General features: G+C 38.8%; 1 protein-coding gene across 8 annotated transcripts in view; it reads right to left on the bottom strand.

The window, feature by feature from the left end:
* Positions 1-25,053, bottom strand: part of NUMB (NUMB endocytic adaptor protein) — a 107,761-nt gene that overhangs the window by 35,317 nt on the left and 47,391 nt on the right. For all 8 annotated transcript variants that reach the window (XM_068946075.1, XM_068946081.1, XM_068946082.1 and 5 more), the window contains exon 2: positions 1,575-1,718. In XM_068946075.1, coding sequence (XP_068802176.1) covers positions 1,575-1,700 — 126 coding nt within the window. In that variant the 5' untranslated portion in view covers positions 1,701-1,718. The remainder of the gene's footprint in view (positions 1-1,574; positions 1,719-25,053) is intronic.

Here is a 25,053-nt window from a genome sequence, read left to right as displayed (position 1 = left end):
TTTCTGACTGGAGGCACATGTGCCCAGAATAGATGAATACGTCATCTAAATACAGGAAGCGTTTGCCATTATAACTGCAAGTCCTGACCAAGAGGTTTAAAAACAAAACAAAACAAAACGCCAAACAAACAAATTCAGTCTTTAAACAGCAAGAAGCTGTTCACAGCCTTCGTGATCAGTAAAGGACTGACAAAGTTTGAATTAAACTAAATGTCTAAAAATCTGGAAGTTAGACATTTTAGCTTTTACACCCGTATAATGGCCAAGCTATTAAAACAACAATCTTCAAGCTAATAGTTCTGCTCTCATCTAGACAGTGTTAATATTAAAAAAGCACAATCAAGCTTCCACAGAGCAGTTGCAAAAGTTACTCCCTTTGAGAGCCCCGATAAAGCATCACCTCTTTTCAGTACTACACTGCAGCTCCTTCACTCCGATACCCACAGCCAAAGCCCATTTCAGGAGTTCCACCTAGCAGCATCACTTGTTTAACAACTGCACAGAATCACTTCAAGTATAACACAGAGATAAAAACTAATGAAAGATCCTTAGGTGCCAGAAGCATAGACATTTTTTCCTTATGCAGATATTTAAACCTTAAGCCGCTAAAGGCCTATTACAGAGATAGTATTAGTGCGCCTTGAGGCGGGAAGGTTTTGGTTAGAGGGTGAGCATATGCAGCAAAACACCCTAATTATCTGTTTTTCCCCTACCAAGAAGCACCTGCACCTTTTGGGCTACATTACACTGTTCAGTATAGACACTGACAAGCATGTTGAGATGGCATAGTAGAACTCTCCTCAAATGAAGCAACTCAAAAAGCTTTTTCAATATAGGCATAATAAAGGAAAGCACAAATTTTAAGAAAGGGAAAGAGAAATGATGACACAAAGGAAAATACCTATTTATAATGCTCAATCTGGAATGAGTACCAAGGACTCAAAAAGATTAATGTAAGTTCCAAATGCATTAACAATTTCTGACAGATATACACATACACATTCTATTTTTACATACTATATATAATGCACATAAATATACATAAAAACACATATATATTATATAACAATCATAACGCAGAAGATACTCTCAAAACAGCAACTCAAAGCATATATCAAGCACTGGAAGACAAGACAGGTATTGTTTTGCAAGTTTTTCAATTATCAGAAGGGAGGAAGGATTCCTTTCCAAGTACAACCCACAGCTTACCTTCCAAGCAAAATTGTAACTAATACCTTCACTTTTAATAAACAGAACTAAGTACTCATCTATGCAGTTTAAGAGGTTTATCATTTCTGCTCTTCCAGAAAAAAGAAAACAAATATTACTTCTCTGCCTAGCTACATGATTTACTTCAATGATGTAGTATATCAGACAGCAATTTTCCAAGACATTTGTTATATGATTCATCTGGCTTTAAAAAAAACTCACATCCTTTGCAATGAGAGCTAGCTATAAAATAGGTCAATGTGTAATGAAGCATGCCACTGGCTTATGCTTGCCAGAAAAACCCAAACAATATTTCATGGCAAGAGTATCTCGTGGCTAACCGAAAGAAAGGCAGAAACTCTTACCTTAACAGGAAAGCTACATTTGCCAGTACGAACACCTTCTTCATCAGTCTGCCACTGATGAGGCCTACTGGCCTCTGGGACATAGACATCTTTCTTTCTCCTAAAGCTTTGCCGTAATTTGTTCATTTCTTAGATTTTCACGTCCTAGAAGAAAAAAAAAGAATACTTCCAATAGGCACCAAAATATACATTTAGTCACTTTGGGTCAACCACTATTGTGATAAAGGTCCTTGTGGAAAATTTGAGCTTCTGCAAAATATCAATGGAGGTACCTCTGAAAGGAAAATATTTTGGATCTAGATTCAGAGAAAGGGGGTTAGATATTCACTCTGAAGTAGAAAACACAAAGCTGCATTACTTATATCTTTCCACAGCACCTGAATGAAGCATTAGACCCAGCAATCACTTACCCTGACCCTAAGGATAGCTAAATTATCTGACAGAGAAGCACTGATGGGAGATGTGTATGAAATCCTGCCTCCCTGAATTTAAACACCTACCTAGAGCGTCCATGCAAGGCTCTAGTAGCATAAGCTGCTAAGCCATCTATGCATGAAAAGGATCCATAGCCCTAAGACCTCTCCTAAACTTAGGTGCTTATATTGTTCTTTACGTATGGGTGATTGGTTCATGCTTGTATTTTAAAAGGATAGTTGAGGGAGATCATGCTAGGTTTTGTGCAGTTAACAAATTAGCATATCTCTTCAGAAGAAAACTGGACCCCAATGTTCTCAGACCAATACAAATTTCAAATTCACAGTTTCTACCAGTAGGAGACTACTTGAATGATCAAGATTCAGAGCTAGGCTGAGAACACTCTTAATACTTCTGTTAAAGCACTTCAGTGACACCACGTATGTTGTTCTGTTCCTTTACGGCTGCCAAACGCCTGACATAACCAATGTCATCAAACATTTTTATTCAATTTACCTGGTTGAATACAGAGATTAGAATTTCTGTGCCAAATAAAATTAAGAATATCCCCATGCACATTTCTTACCACTGAACTAGCTAAAGCTAATAAAGTTAGTCCCTGCAAATGAGCAGCTCCTCCACAATCACAAATTAAAGCAAGTTAAATGCTATATAAAAGTTTTTTTTGAATATGCCAAGGAAATTCTGGAAGTTTTAAGAGGAGATAAAAGTTTTCGACTCTCTTTAATGCTCAGAGGGTCATTACAGAAGCATTAGTTTTGCATTTTGCTTTACAAACTGTGGACAAAGAAGCCTGCGCATCACCTGGGTCTAAAGGAACCAGAATTTCAAGTGAGCCTCTCCCTCACCTAGGGCAGGTGACACAGACTTTAGCAAATCTACACACATTACCTCAATTCACAGGACAGACAACCACTCTTGTCCCTGCTGAAGATTAGCAGCTCCACAGCACAGTGAGCAAAACCACTGCTCCAGCTACTCCAGTGCAAAGTTCAGTAGCTCAGTCAACTCTGTAGTTTAAAGTGCAACTGCCAGACTCGGTGCTCAAGCGACTGACAAATGGGCCTATATTCCATTTCGGCAATTTTGCCTCAAAGAGCAACAGACTCCTAAATTGATACACCTGAATGCAGTACGGCTCATCTGTCAGTGGCCTGGATACAACCAATTAAAAAACTTTTTGTAGAAATCTCAAACCTACAACTGTGTAAAAACAACTCACATGGAAAAATTCTATTTTTCAAGATACTCTGACTCTCCAAATGTTTTAACAAGTAACAAAGCATGAATTTCAAACAATAGACAACCGCTACACCACTTGCAAAACTGCACTCAAATTGCCTTTATCACTACGTGTGCTTATGTGAGCCATTTCCTTGCACTTCTCCGGTGATGCATTGCTTTGGCCTCCAGGACTGACTGGTACGTTATCGCAGATTTATTCTTACTAGAAATCTCAGTCCACAGAGAAGAATGGGAATAACAGGTCCTGAACTGTACTTCCTATGATAAGCTGAAGCAGCATTTTGGCTAAAAATACCTCCCATTTGCTAAAACCCAAACCCATTTTCCTACACGTTCTAATTCTGAGGTCATGTTTACAAACAGTTTGAAAATAGCTTTTCTATTTAATAGCAATCCTGACCAAAGGAAAGATTAATTTCTGGCCAGAAAAACAAAAAGCTTTCCCAACTACCACAACCGTATTTTCTGAGATAACAGGCTGTTCTGAGTAGGTTCCAAAGTAGTTTGTCCTGCAAACAGCCAATTTGCTGGCAACATGTGTGTCACTCCAATATAACTAGAATTGCCACCAGATGTAGGAGTGTTAAGCAAAACAATTCACATAGGCTGCATATTTGAGGATTCAGAAAAGAAGCACAGGAACTGCTGCAATTAAGCGCTCAAACTCCTGTTAATCTTGCCTGAAGTTTCAACTCCTTGCCTAGGAACTCTAGCAAACACCAAGTGAGCTGCTTCGATTTCCATCCTTTGCATCCCGCTTCCCATTTTCATATAAGCGTACCAAGTACGCAGAGAAAATGACAGACACCAGCCTAGGCTAGGAAAAGCTAGCAGGTTATTTTCTATGTTTCATTGACAGCAATACTGACACTGTAAAAAGGTTCATATTATGTCTTGGGATTATGAGGCTGAAACTTATCTGTCACTGATTTTTTTATATTTACCACTTGGATGATTTTGTCCTGAAATTAAAATTATTTTAAAAGCCATACGAAGAAACAAACCAAGCTACCACCCAAGACACTATTTCCTTTCCACTTTTACAACTCCAAATCTAATTTGGGTCAAGAGAGAAGAGAATGAAGAAATAGCATTTAAAGGCAAGCCTGATTAAAAGACAAACTCAAGATCTAGTTAGTTCACAAAATGCGGTGTCATGCCAGAGTCAGACCAGTAACAAACACCAAAAGCACTGAGAACGGTTAGGGAAAAGATACAGCTCCACTTAAGGTTCCATTATATTTTTAGGTTATTTTTACCAAAAGGCTAACTATAGACAGCTCAACAACTCTGTTGCAAAAGTGGTGACAATTTTTTGTAATCTAAGAGATTACGCCATTAGACTAAACACTAGGCGAGTTCCCAGGCAGCTACAAAACCTATTGGGGGGGGGGGGAGGGTTGCAAATCCACATTGTTGTGTGTTTTCCTGCAAACAGATATATTTCGGATATTTTCAAAACACAGCTCCATAGCCTTTTTTTTCCCCCAGCAACAATTCCAATTTAAGGAGAGCTTTACTCTTTCCACTACATAAAAGTGTATCATTTTAACCGTGATCATTTTGCTAACAACTCAGGGGAAACACAGGAACAGAAATCATGTTGTCACGGAGAAAAGCGTATGTAGAAGCATTCTTGGCTTCACTGCCTCGTGCGGCATCAGGTTGTGGCTATGGAACAAATAAACTAGCGTGTTAATTAATGTCTTATTAACTGCTCTGCTTTACAAATGTGTTCACTTTTATCCTTCGGGAAATGCAGAATGACAACCTATCCTTCAGTGAGAGATGGGTAAGTTTTTTACATTAACTGAAGTTAAGATCATGTGGCTGCTATACAGAATACACCAGAGCTGCAAATTTGAAGCTTAGTTTGCCTTGCAGCAGGTTACTCCTGTATCTATACCTCCAGATAAGCCGTGCATTTACATTTTGCATAAATGTTTCACGTAGCAGTTGGCTACTACAAGGTGATTCAGCCTACACAATTTGCAGGGCAAAAGGACAATTCAATATTGGTACTGAATTACAGTCACAAATTTGAGTTGTTAGAAAAACATGGGTTTTGTACTGGTTTTGTTGCCCACCCCCATGCTGAAACTGTAAGTGGTTGCTTAGAGGCATGAAGTTTGCAGTATGCTTAGCCTAAACTCATCCTTCTGAATTTTAGCCTTAACAAAGGTTATTCAAGCCACGTTCAAGTAGACAGTATCTGTTCTGTTCGAGGCTGAAAGGGATAAAGACCGATTTTTAAGCGAGTCCTTAGTTCAGCCAGTTTTTTGAAACCATTCAGAAGCGTTGGGATCACTTGCTGTTTCCTCTCAGAATTAAATACTGACTGCTTCCTATTTACTTTACCAATTAAAAAAGGCAAAACAAAACTGTCATGGGTCAAATAAGGGCAAAGTACTCCCAGAGAGCCTTCAACAAACACAAAGTAGTAAGGGCAGGGGAGAGAACACCCAGTGTGCAATCTTCCTGCTCTGTAGTACAAATCCTGTTACAAGCATAACCCAGAACAATTAGTACACCAAATTCACTCATCTATAAAAGTCCTAAAAGCATACGTTTCAAGCAGCTGAGAGATCTAGGCTTAAAAACAGGGACCTCGCCAAAATTTAAAAGGAATTAATCCAGCCTTCACATAAAACTAATTCAATAAACGTTACGACCAGACTATATTATTAAAGAAAAAGTCTTCTTAATGATTCCTGCTGGGTGCTGGGTGCACGTGAGGTAGAAGCTGCACACCACCTATCAGCTCTAATGCGCTCTTTCCTGGTGAAACCATACCTATTCGATCTCCAGTACAGACGGACAAACCAAACGGAGTCCCTAGAGCAAGAAATTCACTGTCCCTAATTCACTGTTTTATTCCCAAGAAACACCAAGCATTTCTTTATATGAAAGACTGAAAAGTGCGTTGCTTCTTCCAAAGCTACCTGATATTTCAGACCTAATGAAAGATGCAAATCATCTTCATGTCATTACAAATCTCACATGCGTTTGCCTAACCTACTTGCTAGGAAAACATTTCATACACATTCCTCAACATGGCTGTGAAGATCTATATCCTAACAAAACTCTGTGGCTTTGAGGTTTTGTGCAAGCACAACCTGGTCACTCCTGTCCAGGTGTCTAAGAGCTGTCTTTTAGCATTATCAAAACGTGGATTTATTACCAAATCCATGCAGGGCCACACCAAGAAACATAAACAGCCCTCACTTCCTATTTCAGAATAGTATCCTACAATATTTTTCTTACAGAACTCAGTTCATTGCTGATACTTTAACATGACTGTAAATCGAGGCTATCGCAGGACATTACGATAGCAAAAAAGAAGTATGCCTGTTTTAAGCCATTTTCTTGTGACAAGATTTGGTTTTGACAGGTGTTCATTTTGTATGCATGGAAACGCATGAGAGTGATTCAAAATATTAAGACCTATTTGCTTTCTAATGCACAGTCCGAGTCTCTACATTTTAGGATGACAACATAAAAATATTCCACTTACAAGACAGAGGCAAGCTAGGAAAGCAAGTATGTCCCAGCTAAGGTAAAGAGTTTGTCCCTATCTATTATGAGCTGCTAGAATGGACTTTTACTTCTTTGAACCGTCATTACCAAGTACTGTTGCTAAACATAAACCTGTCCTCTCCTCTCCCACTCACAACAGTACCAAAACATATAATGCCCCTTCTCCTCAAGTCTGCTGCAAAGGCTAGCCAAAACTCGCGGCGATCGCCCTGCAACAGCTTCCTTGCGATTATGCAGCAGCACAGGAACACAGAGTACCTTTAGCTTCTGAGGAGAAAAAGGTCATCCCGTTTGTCAGTTTTCTGAATACAGAACTTTGAGCCTTTTTGTAAGCTTAGATCCCATAAAAATCTAATTAAATCCAGCACTGTCACACTGAAGGAAACGAAGGCCTGTAACCAGATGAGCATTCTCACTGAAATGTTAACAGTCCTGCTTACGCAATACAGTATGACTAACCGCGTTATTCACCACATGGCTTTCCAACCCATTCACCCTTTCATTACCCAATTAAGATCTAATAACATATTACTACAAGTAAGCACTCTAAGACATCAAAATACACTGATTAAAATAAAGGTGAAGTATGAGTTCATTTTTTGAGCCTCAAGTACTTATTATTATTGTTATTATTATTATTAGAGCAGCAAATTAAGCGGATTTTCCTCTCTGTGGAAAAGAAAATGTTTGTCCTTAATAAAAGGACCACTCAGAAACAAGCGTCTCAGCTGTGTGAGACTGCACATGTCACGGTTTGGGAAACTTCCGGTTGTTTTCTAGTGACTCATCTTCCAGCACTGAGAGTGATAGACTATAGTTTGAAAACACAGTAGAAGTCCCAGCCTTAAACTGCTCAGACAAGATCAAGGAGGCCAAAGCTGCAAGACCGAAGATGAAATAGCATAAATTTCTCCGACAGTGTTCTTAGAAATTGCAACGCGCTAACATCACAGTGGTGTGAGTGTCTGTCCTCTCAGAGCTGACGCCTGCCCAGCGGTTGCAGAAGGCAGCACCTTTAAAACAGGTAAATCGTTCTTTGCAGACACAGCTGTAGTAACTGAAGATGTTCCTATCATCTGCCAGCTACTTGGTCTTGCCTCATACCTGAGCGGAGCGAGCACTCCACATTTGTTTCCAGAAGCTGGAGAATTTCATTTGCACCGCGGATAAGGGTAGAGAAAGGAGGAAAAATGTTAAAACCACAACAAGGTCTAACCGGCAAAAAACAGAGTTAAACAAGAAATTGCACACAGCTTACAAAATACCAGGAAATGAAATCACAAGCTGTACGTCAATCCACCATTAGCAACTGTGTGGCTAAAACATGCAGCTACCGGGAGCCCCGTCCTGCGGCTCAGGACCTGGCGTGGTACGTCCGACTGCCAGACTCGCTGCAGCCTGCGCACGTTTACGCCGCCATACGGCACTCGGTACTCTTCACCACAGCATGTAACCAAAGTACCGGCACAGCAACCACATTCCAGACTCTTAAAACATAAACTGTCCAAAAAAAAAGTTTAAAAGTAACTCAGGGTAATGTTTGATCATTGGAAGGCCGAAGGAGAAGTTATTCCTGATGATACGCAATGTACTTTCTACCAGTCAAAAGATAAATCACTTGCCCCTTGAAACCTGTGAAGGACAGAAATTCAGCAAATAAAATTAAAAAAACCACCCTAAAGTGCTCCATCAATAACCATTCTAAAGCAATGCCCAACTAATCAGACTCCACAGTCATTGTAAGCTCTGACATACAGTCCTACACCCTGCGCTGCTATGCTTAAGTGGGCAGTTATAAGGCAGCAATCTCCGTGCTTTATAGGCTGCCTCTAGAAAAACACTGCAATGACCGTCAGCCAAAAATGAAAAGTGGGTCACCTAAACACTTGGTGGTGATACAGTGAATTATACTAGCTATAATAACTCAAAATAAGCCAAAGTTTTCTAAACAAACACTAGCTATGTCCTTTGGAAAGCAGTTCAAGTAATTCTGCTTTGCAGCTAGCCTGCATGCATGCGAAGAATGCTTAATGAACCAAGCCCTTCCATTTCCGAGTGCAACACCCATGTTCAGGGCAGCTATAGTCTTAGATAGCTAAACAGTTTTCAGAAATGAACATTAAAAGGTATCATCCAACTACATGCTGAATTTAGAAAAGAGATTAGTTAAAATAAAGATATAAGAAATAAAATCCGTGTAAGGAAAGAGGCTGAAACAGTGGAAACAGATTTTCTATAATCACCCAATTCCAGGAATCAAAGCTTGAAGTGAAATATGTCAAAACTTGCAAAAAATATGCAAGTTTCAAAACTTAAAAAAAAACACATTTACAAGTAAACTAAGCATATTTGATGGGCAAATCAGTCACAGAAATCTACACTCTCACACTAGAGTCACTTCACTGAGGATTTATGAGTTTTATAATCAAATAATCAGTGTTGGAATAGAAAAATAATTGTATCCACTACGGCAAACACCTGGTACTTAGCAGCAGTATAAGTCAAATACAAATTAAAAAAAAAAAAAACCCTTTGGACTATTGACTTGGTCATTACTCACTTACTGTTAGTTCAGAAACATATGTGAATGTACACAGTCTTTTCGGGTCTACTTAAGTGACTGCAGAAATATGCAGACAAACAAGCCGCGGATCTAGAGCGTGCGTTTTAGAAACAAACGCACCTCCTAGGCCAGACTACTCGAACAGTCCATTTCAGCAACACAAAATGTATTCATGCTGAGCCTTATGCAGTCTTTCACCTACAGATGACACGCTCAACGTTAACAGTGAAAGCGTCAGCATTTTGGACAACTGATCTAGCAGCCATGTTCTGCACTGTACTCAGCAGACTTACATATCCCGTCCACCAATCTGCTCCTTCCGTGATCTTGAAGTTTTGGGGATAAGAAACTTTAAGGTTTTATCAGCTCTATGAGAAGTCTTCAGTGAGAACAGGTACCAGTGTTGCCAACTCCGTCAGTAAGTATGATTTATGTATAGACCAGCTGGGTAAATCTACAAGAATAGGGCAGCAATAGCATGTTTGGATGCAGAACTGGGAGCCCCACAAGGATCTTTGCTGGAAACAGCGGTGTTTATCATACTCATATCTGCTGTCAAAAGGTGGCAGTGAATAGTGAAGCGACTGTTTACAGCTGATGCAAAATGTTCTGGAGCAGATTAAATTAAATTGATGTTAGACATACAAGATCATCTCGTAAGAAAAAATGATTCTGTGATTAAAACACCAGAGAAAGGCACATAGACGAAGGGTAAGAGAATGACTCTAACTATAAACAATGATGTATATTAATTCAGCTATTATTATTTTCAGGAAACATCCTGAGTCACACGTAAATACAGAATGTAGCTGTCAAATAGGCAAACAGCATTAAGAATTATGAAAGGAGCAGAACGAACCCAGAAACATGCCATAATATAAAAGCATGCTGCGCTCATGTTTAACGTTGCCTAGTTCTTGCAGCTACTATACCCTTTCTGAGATGAAAGGAAGAGGCACAGAAGGGTAAGGAGGATAATTAGAGCTATGTAACAGCTTCTGTACAGGGAGAGATTAGGCAGGTCAAAGGCCTTTACCTCAGAAAAACAATTTGTTAGTGGGGAGAGCTACAAAAAGTATAGTATCGCAAGCGTCATGGAGCAAATGAACACGGAATGACGATTTTCCAGTTTTCACGTTAGGGAAATTGGGGACAAGCAATGGAATTCGCCAGCAGCCCAGGTTTCAAAATAAAAAGTACTTCTCGTATAATATGCAATTAACTTGCACAATTCCTTGCCCCAGGATGTTTTGCAAAGCCAAAATACAAAAACACTGAAAAAGCAGTTTAATGATTGGATGAAAAGTTTCAAAAACTATTAGAAGCTATGGTGGAGATGATATCTCCTCTTCAGGAGTTCACTAGCTCCAAATCGATGAGTCAGGAAGACTCATTTCATGCCTGCCTTACTCTTATTCTTCCCCAGGGTCTGCTATTGCCCGTATCGGACACAACACCATGCTAGAGACGCTTGTTCTGAACCCAGGCAAGTCAGCAGCTCTTCTCCATTCACCAGGAATTCAGCAGCCCAAAGCCACGGACTATGGCTTTCACAGCATCACACTGAAGATGTCAGTACCCAGCTAAACCGAGACCAACAAGAGCTGCCTCACTACACAGGGCAAGGATGTCTTTCACAAGCCTACAGAAGTATCCATAGCCCAAAACATTTAAATGAAAACAAGCATATGAATTTGTATATGCCAAAATTTGTATATTCACAAAATTTGAATTACTGCGGCAACGGACCTGGTGCACGCTAGCCAATCTTAGTTAGAAAATGAAAGTTAGCTTAAATTACTGCGAAGTACGCAGGAGGAAAAATTAGCTCAAAGTATGTTCACAAGATCACAGATGACTCCATTTTATACCATTACTGCAGTAGGCCCAAGCACTGAAATGAGTTACAGCCTGACAGCTGTGATGTGGCAATTCAAAACACTTTATTTCCTCCCATCCTCCAACAGTTGGATGAATATAATTAAGGCCCTTTTATTGCTGCATTTTCTTGAGTTTGTTCCCACTATATCAGCCATGCTTTTCACTGCAGCTAATGCAAAGAGAAGGCTGTGTGTCACAAAAAGCATTCTTAATATTAATTTGGAACTCCAAAGTGAAATTGTGAAGGCTTTGCGTCAAGCTTTTATCAAAACAGCAGCTGTTGATAATGAAAATGAGCCTAGAAGAAGCCAGCATAATTTTTTCTGGTGGTCAGAATATCTGAAAATAACTTGATTATCCTTCAGTAAGCCTAGCAATGCAGAAAAGTTCATTTTCACACAAAAGGCAGGTAGAATCTTCTTAGAGAATCTGCTGTGGCGTCCAACATAGCAACTGTGGCTGGCAAGTAAGAACAGAATTTGTTCCTACAGCGTTTAACACTGAAATACGATTCTTATTTATTATATTAGGAATGAATGTTAACATTTGTACATCTGTCCAGTGTGAGTTTCTTTCATATCTCATTTCTCATAATAGCTCTTTGAAAAGTATTCTCTGTAATTAACAGTAAGAGTTCCCAATTCTGTTTGCATTATACAAATGTAATCAAACCAGAAGCTAGGTTAATGAAACTGTTATAAACTCTTTTAAGCTCAGAGGATGCAATGCTTTGTGACTCCCACTACTCTTACTAATGATACGCCCACTCGCGCACCTTTAAAAATAATCTACATCCTCTGTAGATTCTAATACAGCCCACATGTTCTACCACCTAAGAACTCACAAGAGGTTCAAGAAACTTATCTCCAAAATCCCCACGAGAACTGTCTAGTCAGGCTATTCTTTAATACAATGACAACTTTTCTGTACAATCTTGCATATAAACAATTAGTATGCCTTATGATTACCCAGAATATAAAATCTCATCTCATGCCCCACGTTTCTCATGTCTGCCTTCTCTGGAGTTATAGGAAGATCTAACCACAACTTCAACGGTAAGCTTACTCAGTGATTTTGAAAATCAGGTACAGGGATATACCTAAGAAGATGATATTTTTTAAAAGTACCTAGCTTCTTAAACTCCTGATTTATGAAATTTGTTTCAAAAATATCCTCATCCCCTAAGTGACATAGAACCAAAAGTTATTGGAAGAGTTTCACATATTACATGTAGTGCGAGAAAACGTTCACTTCTTGACTTGAGGTTTTTCTCAAGTCCTGCAATAGCACTTCTCTTAAAATCCCTTTCTCTTGCAGCAACAACCTTGACTCTACAAATATGAAGAAAAATATAAACTCTGAATAAACCATAGAGATGGCACAAGTAAAGTTCAGTACAGTACCTAAAAAAAAGGTTTCACCTGAGAATTGATGCACTTTCTTCTCTGCACCTCAAAGGCCAGTATGCAACTAAAATTAAAGAACTAACATCTAATTTGATAAAATAACCTAAAATGTCATTGTTAAGTATTTGCAAAGCAACAGTAGTCTTTTGTAAAGCTATTTCCTAATAAGGGACAAACACCGTAAATACAGTTTAAGCCTGTTTATTATGGAAGACCTCTCAAGTTGTTCTTTTAACCACACAGATGGACACTCTAAAGAGGCTTCTTAAACATAGGTCTGACACAGACCAGCTCATTTATATCAATAAGGATCATGTAAAGACCTAGAAAAGGGGAAAAAAAGTCAAAAGTCAATTAAACTTCTCTAAAGAACTCTCCTAAAGTCTGAAATTGTTACACCATTACACAAACTTCTGAGAACTCAGTTCAAGGCTGGGTTTTCTTTTGTTCACAGAAGCAGAGCCAATTCTCAGATCTAAACCAAAACCTTTTATCTTGCAATGTTTGCATATTACCAGTTGCTGGTAAAAAAAAAACAGGAAAAAACATCTCAATGAAAGTGGGGAGAGGGGTTGGGTGGAGGGTTTGTTTTTTTTTTGGACAAAAAAGCTTAAGCAATAGAAAGACAAAGCAGCCAGACTGCATTTGGGGTTTTTGGAGGTTTCATTATGATCACTAAAATTAATATCACATCATCACTGATTAGAATACTATGAATCTACAATTACATACTCAGTGAGAATTATTGCATGCAGATTCAGACATCTATAAAACCAGGGCTCTGTATTTATACTCCCTTTCCTCCCAGTAGAGAGAGAAACAGTTCAGAGGTCTGCTGACCCACTTTAAGTCTACTTTACAATGAAATTATCACTCGTTAAAAGTGGATATTTCTCTTTGTTGATTATAAAAGAATCTAAATGACTAACTTAGTAGACATCCAAACTTTAACAAATGATTTCCACCCTTTTTGCCTACTATCAAATCAAGAATTACAGAATCCCTCTATGATAATGAAGTTTTTAGTAAGAAGAGATTAGTCAATGAACGGGAGCAATATGATCAGTTCTCTAACAATCTAGTCAAAATTCTTGGCCTTTCTAGCATCGTAATGAGATCTTTATTCCAGCAAGTAGATCACATTCAAACCAGCTAGTCCAACGTTTCTAGTTCCGTTACGTGAGACAGACTGCTCCTAGCTAATAAAACTGCCTTACCTACTAACTGCACTGTAAGCAGTCACATCACCATTTCCACTTTCAGACAAAATTAACAACCATGATAATTAAAAACAGAAGCCAAGTCTTTGGCTTAGAGTATAATGTATTCAGCTTCATTGTACCACCTTCCCAGTCCTAAAATATTAAAATCTTAATTCATTTTTTTTCTATTAGCGTTCCCTTTCCCATATTAATTCCAACTGTTAGCCTCCAGTTGTAATATCTCTCTTTCTAGATCAACGTGGACTTCCCGCTACAATACAGACACAGTTTCTACAAAAAAAAACATATTCAAAGCCAGGACAAGCACCTGCACATATGTTTTCCTTAAAAATTGTATTCACATCTCAAAATGGGGTTTAAGGGAAGGGTGATAACACATTTTCTAATACTAACATTTTAAAATGACCTTCACTTAATAATAAACAATTTGAACTAATTGGAATTGTTTGCAGAATCTATAAATCGGTAAAATCAAAATTGTTACCTTATTCTTAGTTCAGTAAGATACTGAACACTTACTACTAAGACAAAGTTTAACTATCAGCAATTTAAAAATTGATCAATCATACATTTAACAGCTAACAGTGCATGTCAAAGTATGCATGTCAAAATGCTAGCACTGCCTTTCAGTTTACCATTTTATCTGTACAAGTATCTAAGACTACCACCTCCTTCCACAGAAACTGGAATTCCAAAAATATGCAAGATCACAAAACTCCTGTTTTGTCATTCATGAACAGTTCTCCCATCTAAGAGATTCTACACTACTAATATGATCAGTGTTTATTTTAACACTGGTCAATGCAAGAAAAGATCAACTTAAGAAAAATGGCCAAAACAGCATGAAAAACTGCCTTCCATTTCAGCAAAAGCTTCAAATTAAAGGATAATTACAAACAATACCTGTTGAAATAAGTTCGAAATATCCCAAGCCATCAATAAAGCATATTTAGTCAGCCAGGGCCAGGTGAGAGCTAGAGAAATGTTTTACACTGTATTGCAACTGAAAACTTATTAGCTTTATTTAAAATGCCAGTTGAGATAAGGACAAAAAGATGAACTCTTCAGTGAAGCAAGAGGAACTTTTTAAATTCCTACCACGTGGAAAAAGCTACATAAATGTGTATGCCCTAGCCCAACCTGTTATTTGATAGGAGTGGAAATAAGACAAGTTACTCGAAGCTATCAGCGTTGCTAATACTGCAAATAATGCAGATAATCTGTTTCACAAGTTGACAACTGCATAAAAATATAATTTAAAAAAATCATCTATGCAGCAGGAAGTATGTGAAAATACTACCATCAAAACTGTCTGATGATTCAGGTCTGAAAAATTACTAATAAGCCTAAAGGCTTATTATATACCTATGAATATATACCTATGTAAAAGCTGATTGAAAATTAGACTTCTAATTACTCATCCTACACATCATTACTACTAGAGCAAACCGAAGACTCAAAGTCCTCAGGAACCCAGATGAGTGTTTTAAGTAGAGGGTGCCGAATAAAAAAAATATACCTCCCAGAAAAGGAAGAGCTGGTTTATGGTAAGATTTCACTACCTCACAAAAAGTTAATGTAATTTCAGCATGACTACATCAAGGCAAAAGAAACTCTAAATGCTGTGTTATGTTAATTAAAAACTAAATCATGGCATAATTAATTCATAAAACCTGCTTCCAATGAAATTTAGATTAAAGTTTTTTGAAGGATGAACTACTTGAGCTCTCAGCTTTCTTGTTTCTGCTGTTCAGCTCCGAGAAGAAAGTTCCCTGTTAACATCACACTGAACTACAGAGGTCCATTAATACAGCTCCCTAATGCTGTCCTCACATTAAGTTATGCTACTGGCATAGAAATTACTTCTCTTATTCCTAATACAATCTCAAGCAAAACAGGATCCTGTTAATAAAATGCAAAAATCATATTAGAGTCCGATTGTGAGGGATCGCACGACCCTCTCTCTTTCAGATGGTTACCATTTTTTCAGATGGTCCCACAGCCAGGCAGCAGATGATGTCCTCCCAGGAGGAGCTCAGGCTGCTGCCAGGGGGAGCACGGGCAAGGCTGCGAGAAGAGTGGCAATACAGTGACTCTGCTGAAGTCGACAGTCCTCGTGAGCACATCCGTTTGACTGAACGGCCTGTCACACTAGGCTTGTGAAAACCACAGATGGCTCTCACCTTTATAAACCGTTAGTTGGTGGTCACTACAGTAAAGTGGCTAGCATCATCTACTGCAACATCCAGGGCTTCCTGCACTGCTCAGAGCTTAGTCCCAGAAAGAGAAAGAGCGTCAAAGAACGCACTGCCCCAAAGTAACATACGCTGAAAAGTTGCGTGGTTGCTTTAACCTCTTGAACCATACAGGTAGCTGTTATCTTCCCAACTTCAAACTGTTTGACAAAGGAACAAGAGTCAAACAGGAAACAACCAGGAAAACTGTCTTCATTCTCACTGGGACTCACGTTCATCAGAGCAACAAACAAAGCTTCAAGCTCAGCACAAAACTCCAGAAATGTCACCGGGTGATCCTGAAATTCTGCACCCGCTGGCAGTCCTTCCATGTTTGCAGCACATCACACTGCTACCAGTCACTTTCTTCAAAACCAGACACAGAGCAAGCAGTAGATCAAAGCAACTAAGCCACTAACTTTCAGAATTTCCCTCTGACCAACTTACTCAGGTTCTACCACTGCCGTGTCACACGTTGCCTGCCAACAGATGACTGCAGTGGCAAGCAACATATTTCATTCCTGGTATTAACAACCTTGACATAGAAGCAGTATGAGCTCGACGGTCTGGGCAAGTAGGAAGCCATGCTGCTGCTGTCCAGGTGGGAAGACAGAATGATACACCCTGTCTTCAGTACCAAGACAGCAGTGCATTGCCTAACTTCCGCAGAAGACAGCTGCTTCCTGGGGTGGCAACTGATCTTGGAAACAGAAGACAGGATCAACAGGGAAGCAGTCTAAAAATGTCAGCAATTTAACAGCTGGCACTGAGCAGCAGGGCAGGCATGATGGGGTGTAGGTGCAAAGGGTACCAGATTATAGGCAGCATATTATTCTGTCAGATTCACAACAAAATGAAAAACATAACTGTGTTATCTTCACCAATGACCCTTCACTCTGTCCACTTAGTTGAGCAGTACCTTGAACTAAGTCAATTATTCTGCCAGGTGACCTAGCATAACTACTTCGTACATACACCCCCCCCCCCCCATTCTCAATAGCGCCCTCTGACTTTCTCTTCTAAGTCCATAAACCATAAAAAATAATCTACTCCTGCTAGAACGTGCAGTTGTCCTTCATATGTTAGGCAGTGCACAGGATACTGATAACATGGATACCACCATTTAGAATGACATTACTATTATGTGGGAGACAACACTACCTTTCATCACATGGAACTAAGTATACATTCCTCCATTATCCTACACTTCAGCGTGCATTAAACCTTACCTTATTTTTTTACATTCACAGGAATGGAACTTACGAGCTGGGGAAGCAAACACATAACCAGTGACGTAGTACTGGATTGAAATAAAAAGCTAGGTTTTTCCACTCTGGGAAAATCAGATCTCCTAATAAGCCAGTAGAACACATTCTTGTGGGCAAGCACCGCAAGAGTGGAGCCTGACCACAATCTATGAGGAACCAAGAATTACCTTATACCTCTTCTAGGTTACCAAAGCCATACATACTACTTGGCCAGAAAACATTAGTGCACTTGGCTGAATTTAGAAAGTCCATTCAAACTGCACCGTTCTTCTAGTAGCACTAGCAATCTTCACCTCTGGTTAAATCATAGCAACTACTGTCCTGCAGACATGCATCACCAAAGCACTAACAAGTCAAACCACATGTTGTCTGTGTGTGAATCGGCAAGGTCTCCCTACCTACATTTCCTAGCACTGACTGGCTGGTGCAAACCCCTCACGCTACTCCTTAAAGGATAAATTTCATTGTGTCAAAGTCTGATCCTCTATCAGATGCTGCTTATCTATATTATACTGCCATCCTCCTATTCTGCCTATGGTTTATTTTGTATGTTCTCAGCTTGAATACATGGTTGGTTGTAGGGGGGACGCTCCATCCAGGCTAATTGCTGGAGAACCATCCTGAACTTGAAGACGTAGTTATGTGTCCGAGTTTTGTGTCCAACCTTTGTTTCCAACTGCTACTTTGGGAACTTCCCCTCCTGAGTTCATCTGCACAACAGCATTTCACCTGCAGTCTTCCGGAGCTGCGTACATCACAGTGTAGAGACAACTACCACTACTAAAGGCAACGTTATCCTCCCGTAGTGTTCTTTTCTGGACAAGGAAAAGGTTCTCAAATGAGAACTGCAGAACTCCTCATCTCACTATAATGGGTTTCTTTTCACATTTATAGCAGCTTAGTTTATCGTTGCAGACAGAGAGAAGCTGAACACATCTAAATGAAGCACTGATTTTAATCACACTATTTTCCCAGCATCAGGACTGAGAAGTTGGATTCCTACTCAGAAAGAGCAGCATCACAGAACTGGTATAAATTAGTAGGAAAAAAAGCCAAGTAGCCATTAAATATATGTTTCTTTGGCCAATTCAGCCTCATGACAGTAAATTTTTGGAAGTGACTACAGGCATTTGAATTATAAGCATCTGAAAAGTACTGCTGGAAGCCACAAACCACCTTCCCTCAAATTTCACACAAAGCATACTTAGGAATTATGCCAGATTGAGTTCTTCCAGTGGTTAGGCAAGTGGGCAGATAAACTCACAAACATTACCAAAAAAGATCATTCATCCGTGCAATAACATGCTCTTCGGTTATTTACACCCAACATTTTTAACGTAAGTAAGGATTCTTCAGTGGAATCTATCAAACTACAAGACAATTGACAAAAGAACTTGCAAGGCCAGCTGAGTTTAGTGACTCAATCTTTTCTGTTACTGAAGAGCTGAACTATTGACAAATTCAGAGTTCTTGATGGGAGATTTTCGTATTGACCCCGCATTGCCTGAGAGAGGAGACAGATGCTGAATATCACGGAAGATTTCCTCACAGTAAGATGAACTCAAATCTGAAAATATCCATACGGAAGTCTCTCATAATCCTATGTAAAAATATACTAAAAAGAAAAACATCCTATTTGCAAAAATCAGGTTCTCTTCTTCCACATCTCTCTCTCATGAAATCTAAGACCACTGGAAGCAGACTAGCATTGTTTATACATAGAACATAAAGAAACATTTATATAAAGTGTACAGTGTTTGACAATACAAATTGACAGGAATTTTCCTAGCTTTTGCAAGTCTTGAGTTTGAGTGATGCCAACACTACGTGACAACAGTTTCCAGTACACTCATATTCAAGCGGTTTGTTGGAAGTTCCTTGTGACAAGAAGGGCTGCATCCCATGCATCGTGTTCGACTGTTCCTATGGTTTTCTTTTTCCATCTTCATTCCTCATTTTCTTTCCCCCACTTAGTCCTTCTGGGTTCAACCTTAATTCACAGTTAAGTTTTGTACCGGCTAGGCAACATGCATTTTAGAAGCTTCTCAAAATTAAACATTACAGTCATGTTGGTTGAAAGTAGACCATCACATACTAATATTACAGGATCAAACCTCTTTAAGCCTGAATCTATAGCACAATGAATAGGATGAAATTTGGCAAACCAGAATTCTAAACCCTGAAGCTGAAAAGCAACCATAATTAAGGTCTAAGACAAAATTTTTAGTTCCACGACTCACAACATTTTTAAAATGTAGTAAGCCTGTGAACTACAAGTGATCTTTCTTATTACTCATCTAAGCCCTCTCTCTCAAATCTTAAAAAAAAAGGAGATAAAGATGAAGGTGACAAAATAATTTCACATTCTGGAGCGAAATGCTTTTCATAATCTATAATGTGAACCTCTAAACTGTGACTGATTGTTGTAACAAAGCCAAGATAACCGCGGCTCTCTTGGGTTGTTTTACAACCACACCCAGGAATGCAATGCATGCCAAAATTCAACAGTTGTTCACTGATCTGGGCACAAAAGGAATCACAATATGCACAGAATCAGTTTCTCCCCACAGGAATTATATATTTAGGCTGGTTTGCTATAAATATCTAATTCTGTAGATACAGCACGAGATTGGAGTCATATGTAAGAGATCCAAATTCTAATTGCACATAGGGTAAAGTTACAGCAATAAAAATGGAGGAAGAGAAGATTGAGGAAGTGGTCTATTTTAAGGCCAACAGCCAGTTTACTCTGAACTCGCATGAAAACAGAGCAAGAGATAGCTAAGGCTGTGGAAGAAATCAGGTGTTAACGCTACGGAAAAATTTCCCCTTATATTACGTACTGATGCATATATCCGGCTGCTGAATTTATCTTAACATTTGTGAAAAAGGCATTAAGTGGTGGCAGACCGCCTTGTAACACAAGACATAAGGACAAAGACGGAATACATGTGTATGTTTGACATAATGCTGGGCTATGCTAGGGGAACACCAGCAGCCTCTCCTGAAGGCTGTTTTGTACTACAGACTCCACTCTGCAGCAAAAGGACATGGTCTGCGTCCTGTCTCAGAGGGGGACTCCAAGGTTTGTAGTTGCTCCATCCCCTTTCAAACCTGCTTCTGCAGCAAGCAATCCTAATATAGATTACTAACTTGACAAAGCGCTCAAATTGAATACACACATACTACTCTAGTAGCTATTTCCAAAATAATTGAGTTTAATCTTAAAAAGTTTCAGCACTTCAAACAGCATGAGTTAGATCTTGATTTGGACACCAGTACGGATCAGTTAAACCAATTCCATCCTTTCTCATTATTTAATAGGGCACAAGACCCAAAAGATTTGAATGATCTTATTATTCAAGTCGATTAACTTGACAGAACATACGTAAAATCTCTCCATGCTTAAGATCAGCTTCATAGAGAAACGTACATGTGACCCGCTCCAGTTTTAGCCTATCCATTTTTTTTTTCATATTAATTGTTTTGGGAGAGGGAGGGCATGCTGTTCTACCAACAATATTTTTACTTTTCTAAACATTCCCTGTAGTTAAAGTGATTTTTCTACCAAGAAGGATTTTTGTAAATTTTGTTACTGTTAAGGCCCTCTTCTAGAAGTCATTCTAGATTCACGCAACAACTAAAAGCCCAATAGGTAAAAACAAGCAAGCAAAAAAAAAAACAAAAAAACCCTTACACTTCTCAAGAATCAGGACATCTAAAGCAAGCTTTGTGTAGGGGGAATTTTGTGGAACAAGGATACCTGATATACTGATTTGGAAAGAAGGTCAATATGCACTCCTAAAATATTAAATAGTCTTGAAGTTTACAGTAGGAAGGTATATTTCCTGCTGGATAAGAATATTATATTACACATAGAAATGGCAACGTCAGTAAGATTTAAATGGTTACAATATGTGAAGTTCTCAGAACTCCTCCCCTTCTGGAGTTCCTCTTCAGAGAAATGAGACTCTAAGAGAACACCCACCCCAGCCAAGAAGATGACTGAGCACTTCGTCAGTAAAACGTAAGCATCCCAGGCTGATGCACGTTACAGAAAGTTAATTCATGCTCAACCTGGTGCAAAATCGGAACCTCTAGCTCCAATTCTCCTTCATTCAGTTATTTGGGGAGTGGGAAAAGGAAACTGAGAAAGAAGGTGTAGTTACCCATGGATTATGGAAGCAGCCAATGTGTGCCAGTACTATTGACAACACATAACGCCCTAGGTCTGAAGTGAAACATTTAAAGAAACAAGGACTAAAACAAGAGTAAAACAGAATTACTTTAGAGTTAGCACAGGCTTTCTTAGCTGGCACCTTATCTACCTTTAAAGTGCCTAATTATTTACAGGCATCATAGAAGAAATAACATTCAGATTTCTACTGAAAATCCAATAGCATTATGGATCAGCTTATTGAGTATATTCCATGATGCTCCAAAGGAAATTCAAGCTAGGCTTAACTCTGCAAGGGTATAATTAGAGAGACATTCAAAATTGCTCTGCTAACCACAATGTAAAAAAACGACAATGTTTAATACCTTTCAAAGGTTCAACCTGTTTCAACACAGCAATAAATAGGAACTGGCTTCCTGAATCTTTTGTAAATAGTTAAAAGATTCCCACAAGGAGTAAATTTATAAATATAATGTAAAGATCTAAGTAAATCTGAAGTTTTTTTAGTAGAGGTGAGTTCAAGAACTTTGAAAGAATTTCTACATGACGTTCCCAGGTACATCAGTATGCACATTTAAGAAAGGGATTTTTGAGGATGCCTAGTAATTTACTTACAATGTGTCACAGAATGTCTCAAATTTCAAAACCCCAAAAATGTTAAATTTAATACATGAAGGGGAAGTTCACAAACATAGGTCAGGGAATAAAAATACTGTCCAATCGCTAGAAGAAAGCGGAACAAAGCTGCATTGCAAGGAGGAAAATAAAAGTCAGAGTACCTTGCTCTATCTCATTAAATCAGAAGTGCTAACAGATATCTCCCATAATAATTTGAATCCAGTATGTCCAGGATTTAAAAAGAAAAGCCTCTCATGAAACACTCACTTTTACCTATAGAGTTAAGTATTGGTTTCTATAGTACTTAACTTACCATTTGAAAAGTGTCTGTTGTTTTAATAAGTCCACCGAGTTTTCCACACACAGACTTTGCCAGTTACACTATGCACAAATAAATCCAGATAATATAGTTCTTTAAAATTCACAGCATAAAAAGGTAAACCTCTGTAACAGATACAGCATAAAGCAAGAATGTAGCTATGACATGCAGTACATTAGACAGACTACTCTGAGACACTCCCTACAAATTCTCTACACCACCCACATCCCCTTATGTTAACATCAGTATTCAAAAGTGACACACAACAGGAAGGGCCTTAACAATCTTCATTCTGGGTCAGGTAGGCAGAAATGTTTCTGAGAAACCTAAACAAACTGGACATGGCCTCAGGTCAAACTAAAAGCCACGTCCTAGATCCCTACCTAACTCAGTTCTCTACAAGATATCATAGGACACAAAATGAAGTCAACTTCAGCTGTCTACTTTTAACATAGATTTTGGTAGCGTCTGTATCACTTTTACGACACCTGACTCATGAGCAAACTATTTGTCAGAGACTATTACAATCATACAACAATCCCTGAAAGATCATGGATAATTATTCCCAGTTAGATCATCACAGAGATCATGCAGATAATATACAGCTTGCTATGTAGCACATTAGGACATCTCTATTAGAAACAGTATCCATATGTTGCTATAAAAACCAACACAGCTTAAAGTTACTGATTTCTACTGAATCCATGGATTACTGCCATTCATTGGCTGCCAGTAGTAACATCTACTTTGTCTACATAAAATTAGAAAGAAAATCCATTAAAACCTTTATTTTTACTTTGCAGATAATATACTTAAACTCCATCCTTCTGTGATGGAGAATGGAAATTTAGCAGGCAATAAGAGTTCTCATCCCAAGGCCTTCAATGAGACCACCTTCTTGCATAGCCTAATCAATGGCACCAGCAGGATGGGACACTTCAGGTTACTTGGTCTCTGTAGTAAATAGCTCATTGCCCTCTGCATCCTCAGGTCACGAGCAAGCTTTTGCAAACCCCCCACTGCGCTTGCTAATAACCGAAGAAAACTTCCAAAAACAACTGGCAAGGAGGAGGGTCATTTACAGAATGCAACATTTTAAATCAGCTCTCATGAAATTGAGTATAATAATTCTATAAGCTGGTGTTTATTCAAAAGTCTTTCTTCCAGGTGTTATTCATAAGTCTTTCCTTCTGGCGTGGCATCCAATTTTGTCATACTATTAGTAAAGCTATTTTACTGTTCATCATGTACCTACAAAAATACAGGTATTAGCAAGTAGCCATGCAGAAGAAAGGATAGTTGGGTAAAGGAACATGGTAGTTCTAAGCCTAGCCAGCAGGAAGTTTCAGACTACCCCAAAGGAAGGGTAACAGTTAATCGCAGCATAAAGGCCTACAATTGCCCCAGTTAAGTCCCAATATACATCTTTAACAAGATTACAGTTGGAAAAATTCACTCAAGGAGCTATTCCTGGAAAATCTGTCCTGAGAAGGAAAGGAGCCAAAAGGCAAAAGGGAGATTGAGATAGCAGAAGTCAGGAAGACATTCCCAGAATTCTTCAAATCAGCCTTGATTAAAAAATTACAAAGGTCATCGGATTTTCTTTTTTAAACAGATACTCATTCATCACGACTTACCTGGACATTACAGACTGCAGTAAATAGACAGAAATCTATTCTAGACCTTGGACTAAACGTCTCTGGGAAAGGGGTCTGCAATGTCCCCGTATCTTACAAATACTTTAAGATGATGTCAGTTGTTTGATATTGGTGTACCTCAGCCTCTGCATTCCTATCCAGTTTTCCTAAATAACCTTAATTCTTCCATCATGTGAGGTCTTAGCTTGTAAAATGGATTAAAAGCCCAGGAGCAGAAGAACCCTGCATGAGTTCTGAGCTGTTGATCACAAGATCTAAAATAAGAGAGCAGAAGAATATTTGTAACCCACAAGTTATTGATTTAAGAGAGATCAAGTAACAAAATGAACATCTCTTGGAAAAGGAGTGGGGACTCCCTATCAGAATACCTGAGACTTACACAGCAGTTGGCTGCAAAGAGCCTGCTCCACTAAAGAGAGCAGAGGAGAAAGGCTTCCCAGGCAGCAGCTCGTACTACGTCCGTGGAGTACGGAGGGACATGCCACCGCCGTGCACTCAGAACATCCATCACTCTTTTGACAAAAACACTGTTACATGCCATAAAAAGTTAACTGTAACACATATGCCTCTTCTTCTAGATACTCTTACTGTAAAATATCGCTTCCCTTTTCAGTTGCACACCACATGCAGTTATTTGATAAGAGCACTTCTCCAGATTACCTCTTCTCACATTAAGCCTTAAGATAAAGCATTATGCAGAACCAGTATAGCTATAACTGGAGAAAAGATTTTGCCTTGAGACTGTATCAAAACTGATCTTTTGTTAGAAGTTTTAAATGCAGAACCTCACTCTTGTTTTAAGGTAAAGATTCAGAGTCCCATCCTCAACCTAAGTAAAATTTCTGCCAACATATGCCCTTTTTTGGGTAGTTTTTTTTGACCGGGAAAAGGATTTTACAGGTTCCAAATTGTGAA

The sequence above is a fragment of the Struthio camelus genome, chromosome 5, assembly GCF_040807025.1.
Source record: "Struthio camelus isolate bStrCam1 chromosome 5, bStrCam1.hap1, whole genome shotgun sequence".
Lineage (NCBI taxonomy): Eukaryota > Metazoa > Chordata > Aves > Struthioniformes > Struthionidae > Struthio > Struthio camelus.
The sequence above is the reverse complement of the archived record's forward strand: the minus strand, read 5'-3'. Positions and strand labels throughout refer to the sequence as shown.